This window comes from Melospiza melodia, chromosome 1 (genome assembly GCF_035770615.1).
Source record: "Melospiza melodia melodia isolate bMelMel2 chromosome 1, bMelMel2.pri, whole genome shotgun sequence".
Lineage (NCBI taxonomy): Eukaryota > Metazoa > Chordata > Aves > Passeriformes > Passerellidae > Melospiza > Melospiza melodia.
Window position 1 is genome coordinate 124854329 of NC_086194.1, and position 15941 is coordinate 124870269.

Genomic DNA, 15941 nt, shown 5'->3' on the forward strand with positions numbered 1-15941 from the left:
GTTGTCTTTTCTGTTCTGAGTTTCAGTCATTTATAATTAATATGTTATCAAAACCCGCAGAACAAGAAGTTTCAGCATAGTGACCAATTCCTACCAAGGTACAGTGGCCATAAAGGAACTGGCAACCACCCCTCCTGTTCAGCAATGAATCTTAGCTACAGCACATATAACAGACCAATACAGGTCCATACACATCACCTTAGAACCACTGCTTCTCCTGTAACAATGATTTACTCCTGAATTCCCACTGAAAACTTTAGTGGGAGTCATTTATGTGCCTGAAGCGGGTTTGTGCTCCTGTGTTTTACTGACCTGGGATCCAAATACACATCCCATATATGACATGGGGTTCTGCAAGACACTCCAGTTATCACACTTGGTCCACAAATACCTAATTATTTGGCATATATTTAAGTAGGCAATAAAAACATGTATAAAAGTGTAAAATTTACACATTCAAAACTGTTAGATTAAAATAACTTATCCTCGTATGAAAATCAGAAAGTAAAGACTTTTAGCTGCAATCTACTTTTTATCTATCAAAAATCAAATAATGAATCTGAATCTTATCATTAGTAGGACCTCATTTACAAAGCCATGTAAAAATCTGGATGTTCAGTTTCACACAAAACTGCAGAAAATCCAGAACAAAACCCCAGAAAACAAACATTATCAGAGGTCAAGAAAGGATAAACTGCAGGAAAAGTCAAAAGTAGTTTTTAATTTTGTCTGGAGGAGAGGAGAAGGATATAGATCCCCATGTTTTATTATCATCTTTTGGAATTAATATTTTAGGTCAGCTAACAAAATACTTTATAAGCTCATTTTTAAAGCAGGTATATAATCTATGGGACTAGTTTAAAACCATGTATTCAGTCATTCAATACATTCCACCACACAGAAAACACATGTGGAAATCTGACTAAGTGCTATATGTGACACTAATCTCCAATTATGTTGGAAAAAGTAAGTCCTTCAGAAGGAAACATCTGTTTATCATTTTTTCTTAATGGAGAAAAGGCATAATATAGCAGTAATAGCATTCCTTCTTGCCCTTTCAGAAGACAGTATCTCACACAAACAAACATAGTTCATTCTTTAAAATATTTTTTCAGAAGTTGAGGCTTATCCATACTAATTCTCTTACTCCTCATTATTAAAGCACGTAATCTAATGTGAATCAGTAAAATCTTTAGAATCTCAAACAAAACATTGTGAAACTGCTAGGAACTCTTATGTATCATTAAGATTAGTATCTGTGTTTTCAGGGGTTTTTGTGTTTTTTTTTTTTTTGGGGGGGGTGTTTTAGTAATATTCCTTTTTTTTTACGTGAACATTGGAGAAACCACAAAAAAAACCCTGTAAATTCTTACAAAACCCACAGTCTTTATCCAAAGGTTTTCTGGAACCATGAATAGACAGCTGGCACTTCCAGCCAGCGTTCTACAGCCCATTTCTCTGTTATTCTTCAGGAAATTCTCTGTATCAGGCCTGCTATTGCCTGGCTATTATTTCCCCACTGCACAGAGTCCTTCACATGGCTTTTGTACCTGCAGCAGCTGAGTTCAGTAGAAACCAAAATGATTAGAAGACAAAACACGAAGACAAACCAAGAAACCAGACATGACTGTGCATACCAAATTTCAGACAAAAGTTACCTGTGCCTTTCTTCACGGCAGCTCTGGCTGGTGTTGAGGGACGACGAGCAGTGTTTGGCTTTTCTGCAGGTCCTTCCCTGCAGTCCTCCCCTTTGTAGCCAGGACAACATCTCCATTCCAGCTCTGTCACTGTCTTATATGCAACTGTGTACCGAGGTCTGAAACTCGTTCGGTATCTGCCAAAACAGAGAGCATTTTACACAGTCCATAACCTAAGCTGCTAGTTAGATTAAAGTTAGAATTAAAACAGGTTTTGGGACCTTTTATAATGAAAATCAAATACTTACAGCTATTATTCATTCTCTGCTTTAAACATCAAATGAACAAATGTTTTTGTCTAGGTTTTAAAGCTACCTCCACTCAACACAGAGCCATGGAATAGGGACTTTCATGTATGAGCAGAGGGATAAAATGTTGTGGCAAATGAAGGTACAACTCATCAGACACCACTGACAGTACCAGGGACCATTAGTGTCTTAGACTACAAATTCAAAATATTTTTCCTCTAACTTTTCATTGGAGCCCTCTCCCCAGGGCTCTTCTGAACATGAAAAAATGCTTCTGCCTGCTTTGCCCCATTTGTGTTTCCACAGTCTCCACTTAAACCACTCCTCAGAATCCATATATACAGCACAGTCTGAGCTGGGAGGGATATTCCAGAGAAGGACAAAATGCTAAAAGTGTGAGTCAGACAAGGACATGAAAGAAAGACTCAGATGAAACACTACAATCAACAAAGAAATCAACTCTTTCCTCCTTCATCAGTTCAGCTGAAGAGGGTCTGCTAGACAAACCTATACACACATTATGTACATACAACCTTGAGCTTCCCTGATTAACCACTCAAAAGTTAATAAATGACAAAGTAATTCTGGTTTTGCAACTTTCTTCAACCACAAACTTCTTCCATAGCTTCCCTTGAAACACATCCCATGTGTTCAGCTGCGGTCAGACACGGTGGTATCCCAGCAGAGCATAGGAGAACCTATGCTATTGGATAAAAACTAAATCAATTCAAGGTACAGCTCATTTCGGACTGAGACATGAGGAAAATTAGTAAAACAGGGATTTGGCACCTGAGCTCTATAAAATGGTATTCTTGGAACACACAGAAACAGTAAGTCATCCCGATTTCCCACGTGAATTCCTTTCTCTCAGTTAAACTAGCATCATGCTACTAATTTCCCTAAGGCTTTTTCAGATCTTTTGTCCTTCAGATTATTTCAGATCAGAACAGTTTGCAGGCTCATTTAACAGCTGAAGTGTCCCTAAACAGTAATATCAGCAGAATAAATGCAGGACAGCAGCAAAGGAATCTACAGAAGCTCTGTAATAGGTTTCAGCCATAGCCTGGCTGGGCTCACAGGGAGTGTATCCTGGGACAGAGAGAGCACAGGACAGCCGTGGTATCACCAAAAGTCACCTATTTCACTGAACATGGCATGCTATTAACATCCAAAATTCCTAACTGGTTGAAAAAAAAATCGGTAATCAGGTACCAAATGGAAAGAAGTAAATCTGTAAGATTTACTGTGAAACATTTCCTATTGGAAGTCACAGAGTGAGAGTGAGCTTACTGTTACTCTTCAAAGCTTCTCCTGCCATGCATGCAAAAAGTTGCTGAAATTTTATTCAATTTTATTCAGCATATTTCAGATACACAATCTTAATATAATGTCTCCCATCTGACAGCCATTTGCTGTCCCTTTTTGCCAAGCTGGTTAACAAACTTGCGGTGGTGTGCTTAAAATATTAACTGCTAATTATGAATTTGCTTCTCTTCCAAATGTATCTTTCCCAATTCTGCCACAACATTGACTAATTTCTGCACTTGGGAAATACTCAATGTTGTTTTGCATTGTTATTTGGTCTATAACTTCTCATTTAAGGGGTAAAAGCTACTTTCACTGGCGACAATCATATTTTTTCCAACTATTTCTGGACCAAGAGTAGTTTGTACTAATAAGCCTCTCTGGATTCAGTTTTTCTGTGGATCAGCATAGGAAGGCAGGGTCAGTCTGTGCTGTATCTCTGTCTGTGAGCTGCTCATAACTGCAGTGGTTTGCTGTGCCTGTCAGCTTTTCAGACTCTGGCTTGGAGCATGCTAACTCAGGGAGGGCGTCCAATCCTTTTATACCTTCTGAACACCATATATGAAACAGCTGTAGACTTCACTCCAGCTCATCATTTCTTCTACAGTTTTCACTTAAACATCTGCTGAATCCTGTTTACAAAGTACAGAAATCCCAATGGTAAAGTGCTTTAAAAATTAAATAGAAGAGTGCAATGTAGAGGGCACCACTGGGGAGAACAATATCCTGGCCACCCAGGAACTTCTTCTCTTTCTCCCTTATCTAAAGATCTCCCACAACTTCTGTAGATAATTTGGGTTTGAATCCTTTCCTTCCAGCTAGCTGCCAGAGTCAAGAGAAACAGGATTAGCTAGATACTTTAGTGTTTTGAAGTGGTTTTGAAAGTCATTACAACTTCTCTCACAACCACCACATTACTGAAATGCAAACTCTGAACTTCCAGATCAGTTTTCCCATGCTGGAAATGGTTGTACATAATTCTGTATGATTTCCATAAAACACTTAACTGCTTCTGGCTTTGTGTGTGTTCCTCTTTTTACTTTCAGGGCCAAACCCCTTCCTGAAAAATACAGTATTTTGGTTATTTTCAAATGCCAAATCTCTCTTTTTTCCCAGCAAAGTTTTAAGAATATAGCTGAAACTAATTTTATAAAATGAGTAAGAATTACTTATATGCAAATTTTGCTCTTCTTCACTCAAATTACAGAGTGAGGATTTTCCACATTTCTGGCTATTTTCTCTTTTAATACCTTCTCTGTAGTCATATTCATCAATACAGACACTTTCAGATGGCTTTAACAGTCAGACAAATATTAAGAAACGACCAAATACAAAAGAAGAATATAAACAAATAAAAAGAAATCAAACTTAATATTTTTCCAATGTCAAAACTTAAAAACTTTTCTAAACTCCATCTTAAAAACAAAAAACAGGCATGTTTGACATTCTCACTCTTCTTTGTTTTATAGCTTCCTGATTCTAATAGGCATAAAATGCTTAAATACGATTTAATATTTAAAAAATTTGAAAAACAGTCCATGTCTAAAAAAATTCTTTCAAGTTTGAAACAATACAAATCAGAACTGTTTTCAGATATGGTACATCAAATATAGATTAACCTGAATTCTAAATCACAATTCTTCTAGAGCCAAAATAAGTTAGAATCAGAACATTTCAAAATCTGTACCTAGAACAGATTTCATATTCACACTTGAACTGTGGTAAGAAGACAGCTATACTCATGGATGGCTCAAAAATTCAACTGTGATTTATTGACTAAGAACTTCTTCTCTGTACTGCCACTCCAGCAGAATGAATCACACAGCTACTCCCATTTCCTCCAGGAATACTAGACATGTAAGGCTAGGAAACAGGAACTTACACTAGCACTTCTCTAATTTGAATACAGTCATACAAAAATTTCTTAAAAATCACAGTTTCACAGCTACAACTTCTGTACCAATGACATTCTTCAAGCACAACTGCTTGTGCAAGTTGCAAGGAACGGCGTCACTGTGACAGCACCGTCCAGCTGCACTGACAAAGGACAGCCACCAGCACGCATCCAGCCCCAGGGATTTCCCAATCATACAAATGCTTTTTAAAGGCAGAACTTTGCTCACTCAGTGAATTTCAGTGGAGGACCTGGAGACTTACAGGATTTTGCTAGGACACAGCAGTCTAACAGCACCCAACACAATTATGTTGTTGGTTACAATTCTAACAAAACAAACCGTAAGTTTCTCCTAGGGACCACATCCCTAATTTGTGATTCTATGCATGTGAAAGACACAAGACTGGGAACTATCACAACATACAAATTAGACATGTCTTCATTTAAATCTGCAGTATTCTGAATCCAATTACTCACTCATAGTCACAGCAAACTTAAAATACACAATCACAAACATACAAAACACACAAAATGTACTCAAGGTAGCCAGCCAGACAAAATGTTCCTTCTCTATAAAGCTGGATAAAGAGACATGGCTGGAATGTAACATCAAGTTCCACATGGTTTATCTGGCAGGTGTGAATGGTGACAGAGTTATCTAGTGAGGCAATTTTGTCAAAAGGGTCCACAAAAGTTTCCTAAGTATCTTAAAAATTGAGGCTCCACTTTTACACTTTTATATGCTGCAATGGAATTCAAAACCAGTAAAACATCAAATCTTCCTCTGGTTGACTTGGATTTTTGCTATTCAAATAAGTGTTAATACACATAATTACTTTTACACGTATTCTTTAAAAATAGCAATTTCTTATGTGGCTAGAAGTTGCATATAACACACCAACATTTACTGTGCCTAGTCCTTCCATTCTCCTGCGGACTTCAAGTCCAAGATGACGGTCATAATCTCTTGATGAATTGAGCTAAATACTGAAATAATTCTTTTATAAGGCATGAATAAAGGTTAATATCCACTGTCTCTAATCTTTCATTGCAACAGAGAACATAAGAACAGCTGTTTTTTAGGAGTTTTTCCACAACAGGCTTGTAACTACCCACGCCTACTACCTTCACCATGAACTCAACATGCTGATCAAATGAGAAAACACCCCCAGAATGTTAATACAAATCTCCACTTTTATTATCTTAAGTGTTTCACAGCTGAAATGAAGATGTACAGGGTGACAACAGCACTCAAATATTCCTCTTTGAGACAGCAGTACTTCCATAGGAAAATGCTTAATTAAAAATCCATGTTTGCTGCAAATGCTGGACATTTTCACTGGGGAATGAGCTATAGTATTCTCACGGTGCTAAACCACAGAAGGAAACAGTTAACACTGATATTTGGAATGTCACCTAATAGCGATAAAACAAATCAGAAACATTTGCACGAAATTGGTGGGAAAACATATGGCTCAGCTCTGTAACTGGATATTAACATTCAACCTTTTGGGAAATGCAATGAGATAAGTGCCACCACCTCCTCACTGCGAGGAAGGGACCACAGAATCAGCATGTTTCTACATAAGCAGTGTACAAAATGTTTACTCTGAGCACACAGCTTCAAGGTTGGTCCAAAATTCTGTAGTGTTTGGAACAAGTCCCATGACTTCAGCAGCCTGCAAATTTCTGTCTTTATAAAATAGAAGATATCAAATCTACACTATTTAACATTTTTATTGCATGTAGACACATTCTTTGTAAGTTGCATCATCTGGTAATTGTATTTATACAGTTATACTATAGTTATATAGTCCCAGGCATCCGAATCTCCAATATATTGCAAGGGGAGCACAGAACTGGCATATAGACACCATCCAAAAACACTACCTAGAAGATGCAATTAAATGCAATCATATTTTGACTAAACATTTTTTATTTTGTAGGCTGAAAATACTTCTGCTGAAAATAGAAGGTAACTTTATTGGCTGTTTATACTACACAAAGGCTGAACTAGAACCAGTTGATCTCACGCTTCCTGCTTCCCAAACGTGCAGGCCTATTTGTATTCCCTACAAATGGTGGCAGAAATCCTACTTCCACCAAAATCTTTGTAGGTTTGAGCAGTTGTCTGTCACAGTGAGTTTCAGCACTCACCTGCATTTCAGGTGCCTCGTGTAGGTAAGGACAGGTTTCAGTTGTCTGTATTTCCATGAAGGCCAACAGCAGTAGTCCACATAGCCAGCAGAGTAAAAACAGGGCTGCATCTCACCCTAAAGTCATCATTTACACCCCGTTACCTACAGACTGTGCTGGACACCCCTGACTTGCACCTGTGTCACCATCACTGCATGTCTAAGCTCCCACACTCAGATTCACCCCTCTGCATACAGGGCAGACAGTGTGGGTCATGGTGAATCAAATCCCACCTTTGTTTTTTGTTCTTTGATGACCTTGTCACTATGCAGTAGCACCAGCAGCTAGCTTGTGTTTCAGCCCACAGATGAGTTTAATTTGAAAAAAATGTGTCTCTCCCAAGAATTTATCCTAAGGCATTTATAGCAAGCAGCAAGAAGATGTTTTGATGCAAACAGATAAACCTACAGAAGTCTATGTGTTGAGTGACAGCAGCCATCAAAGCTGTAATAAATCCCAATAATACAATGAAGCAAAAGTCTATTTAAAAAGAATCCTGTTGCACCCCAAAATAATTTCCCATTTTGATCTGGTATTAGAGACACTAAGCTGCTTCTTCAGATGGACTTAACAAGACTTATCTTTACACTGCTATTTTTCCTTTACCTGGCATTTTTCCTTTCTAGAATTTATATAAAGTAGGTCAGTAAGTGTCTTTACAGGCATTGGAGTCTGGGCAATTACATCTTGAGAAAAATGCCACTGACCTTAGACACTAGTCCAGTGCCTGGCCCACTCACAGACATCTAGACTGAAGTTCCTCAAAGGCCTTTGGATAACATAATAATCAAAATAAAATATATATAACGAAAAGCAAAAAGAGAGTGTTTTAAAATTTTTTGTGCTGGGTGAAACAAAGTTTTGAGGCACTCCTGTGGAAAATATTAAGTTATGACAAGCATCACTGGTGCACATGACCGTGGAGATTCAGCTTCTCCAGGCTTGCACAGGCCCACAAGGGAGTTCTTAATAAATTTTGCAGTCATGTATAGCATGGCCAACATTTGTACCAGATTTGTACTGAGCTAAACCCTGAAGAAAAAACTGCTACTGGCTGAGAGGATTAACAGGGAAGGAACTAAAGAAAAGCAAGGGAATGAGTGAAAGCACTCTGCATCCACAGGAACACCATTACCTGCTGTGTACACACCCAAGAAACCACCCATCCAGGTCACTGCAAAGAGTGCTTTAGTATCTGACTATGAAGGCACTGTAATTTTACTGAATGTTTCAAAAAACAGGAATGAGCATTTAGAGACTCAGTACTTTTTTCCATTGGTTATTTTTACTTGGTGGCTTCATGCTAAGCACGAAGGGAGAAGATGGCCTTCCATCTGGAAGAAATTGCTAAGTGGGCAGAGACCTGGCACAGGTGATTGTATTACTCCTTCATGCAAGGAAGGAAAAAGTTGCATTTGTCTATCCCAAAATAAAACTATCATCTCATCAGTGGTACCAGGGAAGAAGCAGCCCCAGTCAGCTCACAACAGCCTGGGCTCTGGTACTTAGTTGTCTTCAACACTGAACACTGTTTCAATGCATCTGAGAGAATCTGGCTGAATTTTACTGCAGAGTTTGTGTTTTCTTCAGTAAGAAGGACAGAAGATTACAGGAACTGGTAAAAGACAACAACATTCAATTATTCTCAGGCAACACCACATGGTTTCATTTGAAACTCTCCAAAAGTGCCATTGTTCACTACTTATACAATGGATTTTATGCCACTCAGCTGGAATTCTTCTATCAAAAAAAGATGAGATTCAAACTACAATTTTCTCTCTTGGGAGATAAATGTTTTTTTGTGGGAAGAAAGAACCAAGGTCTGAAATACGACCCCATGTCTCATACTAGTGATTTCTTCTTGTTGAACATATATCCTCACACACACATACATAAATACCTACCTATCTAACTCTCTCTTGGCTGCCAAGGATTTTATTTTCAAAAAGCTGGCCACTAAAGTCCAGTAGGAAACGCACAGAAGTTTAAAATGCCAATACTCTTAATGTTCATAAATTATCACTAGGTAGGCATCCTCTTCTTATGAGAGCAAAGGAAGGACACAGGATGCATTTCAGTAACTCAGAGCCAGGGACAGCCTGTGGCAAACCTCAAAGCACAGCTTCATTCTTGGGATTAACAACGTTGAAAGGCCAGTCAAACACATGGTAACAGACCAACACTGAACTATTAAAATCCCACTTAAACAGAATGGGACAGGAGAACCCTGAAAAGACAGCCCTTTTAAAAGGATTCCAGGGAAATTTTGTAGAGTGGCAGTGTGATGTGCTCAGTGATGGAACAGGAACAACTCTGCACAGGTTATATGTTTACAACATCAGTACCTGCCTCTCCCAGCAGCAGGGACCAAGTTTCTCACCTTACACGAGGGGAGAGATGAAATGAGGATGCAGAGCACTGCTGCTGATAAAGCTGCCTGAAAAACTGAGCTCCAAAAGTATCTCTTCTGCTTCTCTGCCCATGAAATAAGCTGTTTTCTAGAATGCTCTAGAAAGAGCTGTTGCTGAGAGATTATTTGAAAATACACCCAGAGGAAACAAATAACCAATACTTTCAGGAAGACAAGAGCTAACCTGAGGGATTAATGGGACCTCAACTTTGAGAATAAAATGGAGCATTGTTTTGAGAGCTGTTACTTTTCAAGACACCAAGTTAAAAGTGAATCAGAAGGGAAAGGAAAGATGAGATGCAAATGCAGAAATGAAGTCAGATGGGAGTCATAATATCCTCAACGTGTAAAAGTGGCACTGCCCACTGCCTAATGGTACAAAATGTTCCTTGATTATTTGGGTGATTTATGATGAAATACACCTAAACGGCTCAGCAGCTCCCTGCAAATAAAAATTTATTGCTTTGGCAACAGTTTGGTGCTTAACAGAAGAGGCCCCAGACCTCCAGGTCACACATTTCTCAAACCAGAAAAGCATGAAACTCTGAGTTATCACATTAATGGGACGTGAGGAGCAGCATGGGATATTTTTTTTTTTTTTACATTATTGCAACAAACTCAAATGATGTGTGAAATGAAAATTCCCTGTCCAGTTCACAGAGAAGAAAGACTCTGCTGCGTTCAGTGCGTGGAGACAGAGATGCACAATTTCAGGCTTGGGGAGACTGCCAGGAAAACTTACCACACCCAGCAGGATCTCAAAGATTTTCAAACAAGCACTCCAGGAGACCAAAGTTTTTTAAGTTTCCTTACTGTTTTCAATGCACAAGCCCCAAGGCTAACCTCCCTATGTAGTCAGCTAGCTGGAGCCTGTACAAAGAAATTCTGTTTTATACAAAATACACAAAGTTGGAAAGAAAGTGCTGAAGATCTTTATAGATACTTAGAGGGGAAACATTAAACAGGTCTTGCTTTCCCTTCAAGTTTTTTGTGCATCCTGAAAGATATTTTTTACAAGATATGTATTGCTGGAAGCCAGTGGCTCAATCTGCGCTGACTTGTGTATCTGAGGTTTGCTGCTGCCTGGTGCTGAGCACTCTGACACTGATCTGCATGCTTGATTTCTAGCAACAGAACACTCTCAGAAAAAAACACATTGGGACTGTTGGAAGGTTGAAAACTACATGGGGATTTCCTATATGTTCCTAGACTGGGGCTGATGTGCTCCACCCAGGTCACTCTGGGGTTGCCAGATGGATGAAGCCATTCAACTTGAACTGGATGTCTCATATAAGGTTTTTCAGTTATAAAATTTCCACTTTTAACCTCTAATACATTGTTAATAAATGCAAAATATTGCTGATTAAAAGCAGTGTTTTGCTCATAAGCAGTAATTTGTTCTGATGTTTGTGAATGCAGAAAACTTTTAGTAACATTCTCAAAAGTCATTTCAGTCATGTGCTTTGAATCTTCTGGGCCATTAATAAAATTGTGATTAGTTTGGCACTGGGCTTATTTATGATAAAATGACAAGAAGTTGGAAAATATTGCTCAGTGAGAGATTTGGAGAGTCTTGCTAATTTACCTATTGCTTCATTCATCATTTTCTGTGTCATTTTCTAAAAGAAATAATGGGCTTGATTAGTATACATGTATCATTAGTGTTAAGATGAGAAGCTTACACTAAATCATGAAATTCACTCCTCACAAGCTAAAGACAGATGACCTGACCTGAGCACACAAATATCTTTACTCACTTAAGCATAATTAATGGGGGCTGGTACATGAATTAGGAGATCTGATAAAACATCCTTTCTTCAAGTCCCTGAGCAACCTTATCTAAGTGTGAAGCTGGTTCTGGTATTAGCTGGGGGCTATGAGGGGATTGCATGACCTCCAGAGGTTCTTACCAAGATAATTTTTTTTTATGACCTTGTAGGGGGAAATCCTGTTTGCAGTTCTGTAGCAAAGACACAAACCCAGAAAACGTCCCAGAAAACCTTCAGCAACTTCAGTTCACTTCAGACTTTAAAATCAAAACCTTACCAGTGGAAGCAGCTTTTCCCAAAAGTGCTGAGCCATAACCCAGTGCACCTCTGGTACAGCCAGGTGTACCCACACACTCTACAGAACAAGGGGCAAAACAAACAACTGCTATGACAGCATCCCACCCTGAACCAGCTACAGTGACAATACAGAATTGTCCCAAACAAGCCACAACCCTAAAGAGTGTGTAGGATCCAACCGGAAAGGCAACATGTTTTTTTCTTTTAGAAATAGATGATACTACTAGTTATAAATTGCTGTTATTGCTAATTAAGCTACCAAACCATTCATAAGAAAGCTAAGAATGGAAATTCATGACAAAAGAAGCAGTGAAGGGTCAATTATTTATGAAGCAATATTAAATTTCAAAACATCCAAGCTCTTTCTAGTGAGTATAAACACTAATATTTTTGTACCTTTCAGCCCAGTGACCCACTAATAACAAAGTATCTCTTTCTTTTGCTAGTCACAGTTTTAACAAAAATAAATCAGAAGCCTCTCACACTTCAAAGGGAACATACTTCAAAGGGCATTTCTGCTCTTTCTTTCTGCTCTCTCTCTTCCTATCTCTTGAGCAGCCACACTTCAACTCACATTCATCCCTGACACCTTAATCGGCCAAAGTATTCACCAACTTTTCAGCAAGGAAATGCACTATTGAGCCCAAGTACCTATAAAACAGTTAAACAATGAAGTGTAATAATTTCCTGAATTTCAACTTAACCTTTCAGGAAATACACCCTGCAGCCAAAGTGAATTTACAGTTAACAATCATGGAAGTGTAGTCATTCCAACAGGGGGCTTTAGGGCTTTTGTCTTCAGACAAATTATATTTTAATGAGCCCAAAGGGTAGATTAAATGGGTTCATGCATGCATATGATTTTAGGTTTAATCACCAGATCTCTCTATTTAAAAAAAAATAAAAATTCAAAGACAAATCAGGGCTGACTATAATCCATATCTGCAACTCTCACTCCCTTGTCTGTAAAGAACACATGGAATGCAGGAGAACACTGCAAGTTTAAGGCAGTGAAATGCTCCCCGGTACACTGCAATCTAAGTAACTGCTATGCATAACCCAGACCACACTAGATGGGCTCTTTAAATCTAGTCTTAAACTAATATAAACCAACAGTAGATTACAAAATAGACCTGATAGTACTTAAGTACTAATAAAACACACACATCCATGATACAGTTAAGGAATTCTTTGTTTGGTTTGGATCTCACTGTGCCCACTGTCTGCAGCTGAATGAGCTCTTAGATAAACCATGGGTATGGAGAGGAGACTACACAGGGGCTGCACTTTATTCCCATGAATATCTGCTATTTAGCTCATGTCAAGTTCTCTGTTCAAGTGTATAAAGGAGAAAAAAAAGATAATAATTTCCACAAAGTCCTCACAGTCATTTCTTTGTTGTTTTACAGCTCTTTCCTATTTTTGTGAACATTAGCTAGCAAACATATATAAACACATTTTGTTATTCAGGAAGCTACTCCTTCTGAATTAAACAATATTTTTCACAGGAATCAAGTTAGGAGTTTGAAGGATTTGAGGTATTTCAAACTTTTTGGATTAGCACCTTTCTTACTCTGCCACTGACAGTGTATATGTAACAGACACAAAAATAAAATGACAACCTATAAACAGTTTTGAACACAAAATTTCAAGATGTTGATATTCCACCTTCTCTTGGTATTAATCAGCTGGTGCTATGACAGAAGAAAAATATTTTATGGTAATAGTAAGGAATATTTTATGTTAAGAACAAGGAATTGTTTTGCAGTTGCCATTATGGTTATGAAGAAAATAACAGTGATGTTCACCAAAGAAAGTCAAACAGAGGAAACAAAGCCTTATGATAAGCATCTAATTCCATTCTCAGAAGAACAAAAAAACCCCATGAGACTGGACACATCTGGTGAGACCAAATGTCTGTTCAGCCCCACATTCTCTCTCTGACAGCAGCCAACTCCAGATGTTTAGAAGCACAAGGACAGACAATGCCATTTCAGAGAACCACAGAGAAATCTGGAAGGAATGGGACTTCTGGAGGTCGTGCAGTCCAGCCCCCTGCTCAAGCTGGGCTTCCCCCGTCACTCCTGCCAATAATCTCACACTCTCGGTGCAGGAATTTCCTGAGCTAGAAGCAATGCCTTCACACTTTCTTCACTATCTGCTAGCAGATAGTCCATGAAAGTCCCAATTTACCACCGCTGAAATTCCTTATCTTAATGCTTGGTGATTTATGTGTTTGAAGAGCTCAGTTTCAACCCCTCCTCATGCCTCTGTAGCTCCACTACACAGACTTCTCGGGATAGAGGGCACACCCCATTACACATCCACAAACTCAGTCAGAAGTCCAAAATGGCCAGTTCAAGACTCCAAAGGGAAACAAGGGAAGTTACACAAGACAGCGTTACTCAGCTGTCTGCTGTCTTTGTTTTTTCCCCTCCAATTCTAGTGTTTATATAGAGAAAAGCTGGATTTTAAACAAAAATAACAACCCAAACAAACAGAACGCAGCACATTTGAATGCCAAACACCCAACACCTATTGTCACCGACCCCAGGGTGGCAGCGTCATCGGTGTCTGAAGTTCTATTTCAGCAGTACCCAGGATCTAGCAGTATCTGTCTCATCATGACTGTTTCATGTCAAAATAAAATCTAGTTACTGTAGCTTTATTGTAAAATACTCATGATCATCACCTCAGCCCAAGTCTAAGCCTATGATAATCTATGGGTGTTTTTCCAGCAGCTTCTTGGGGATGCTGAAATGGTTTCACAGAGCGCATTTGCCTAGAGCTTTCAAACAGAAATGTGTAAATATTACTGCTTTTCAAGTGGAAAAATGAGGAAAGGAGATTTCCCTGTGATTAGCCAGCAGGTGAGATTCATCAGTTCCCTAATGCCTGCCGTAGCACACCTTGCTGTAGGTGGCCATTCCACAGATTTCCACGTGCTCACACGCACAAAGAATAAAATCAAACAAGCAGTTTTATATTACCCCCCATAAAATCTGCCCTGGCCGCTCCCCTTGCTGGATAACTACAAGGACACACAGACTGTAAATGCGCTGGCTCGCGTTCCTGGCTCTCCCTGTACGCGCCGGTGCAGCGCCTCGGAGGAGCAGCAACAAAACCGGTTTGGAGCGGGGCTGTGCGCCCGCAGCCCCGGCCCCGGCGCGCTCCCGGCAGCGCCAAGGCGCGCTCCCGGTGCCCGTGGAAAGCAGCCCGCGTGCTTCCCGCCCGCCCGCACGCCGCTCCGAGCCGGCGAGGTGTGCCAGCGCAGCTCCCCGTCGGCAGCGCGGAGCAGCCGCTCAGTCTGGCTCTCATTAGCTCCGGCATTAGCCCCATGTCCGCAACGAGCGAGCGCTTTGTTCGGGATGCGCTGGAGAGCAGGGGCGCTCCGCACCCCCTGCCACAGCCGGGCGCCTTTCGGGGTGCCGGGAACCACCCAGCGCTCCCCCGGGCTCGGCAATGGGCGGCCAAGCGCTCTCCCTGCCGAGGTCTTCCCCTGCGCTACTTACACCAGGGTGGGCTCGCAGGGGAACTGGTTCCAGGCGCACTTGTACTGGGCCTGGACGTAGCTCTCCGTCCCGTCCAGCACCGAGCAGCTCACGTTCTTGTTCACTATGTAGGCGCACCAGTTCCTGGGGGAGAAGGACAGTGTCGGTCAGGCTCGCCGGGCTCCGCAGCCAGCCCGGTCCAGCGGGCCCGGCCCGGGCGGGCGGTACTCACTTGCTGCGGGAGCCCGGCCGCGAGTACGGCAGGTGCGGGGTGCCGTGGCTGAGCCCGGCGGCGCCCAGGGCGAGGAGGAGCGGCAGAGCCCATCCCGAGGGCGGCGCGGGCCCCGGGCACAGCTCCATGCGGCGACGGGCAGCGGCGGCGGGCGAGCGCAGCGGGCCGGTGCCTCTCCGCCGGCTCCCTTCGTCCGTCTGTCCCTCCGTCCGTCCCGCCCGCTCTCAGCTCCCTCACTGACGCAAATCCCCCCACCCCGTTTCCGCCCTCCACGGCGGCTCCGCACCCCCCTCCGGCCAAGGCGCCGCTCCCCTCCGGCCGGCCCGGCCCCGGCCCCCGCCCCGCTGCCACCCCCGGCCGGGCAGAGCCCTGCGGCAGCCCCCGGCCCCGTGTGGCGCCCGG

General features: G+C 41.2%; 1 protein-coding gene across 1 annotated transcript in view; it reads right to left on the reverse strand.

Annotated features, from left to right (window-relative positions):
- Positions 1-15667, reverse strand: part of EMILIN2 (elastin microfibril interfacer 2) — a 31386-nt gene extending 15719 nt beyond the window's left edge. Inside the window, exons 1-3 of the mRNA XM_063167040.1 lie at positions 15540-15667; positions 15329-15451; positions 1659-1834 (exon numbers count right to left, since the gene is read on the reverse strand). Coding sequence (XP_063023110.1) covers positions 1659-1834; positions 15329-15451; positions 15540-15667 — 427 coding nt within the window. The remainder of the gene's footprint in view (positions 1-1658; positions 1835-15328; positions 15452-15539) is intronic.
- Positions 15668-15941: the final 274 nt, after the last annotated feature.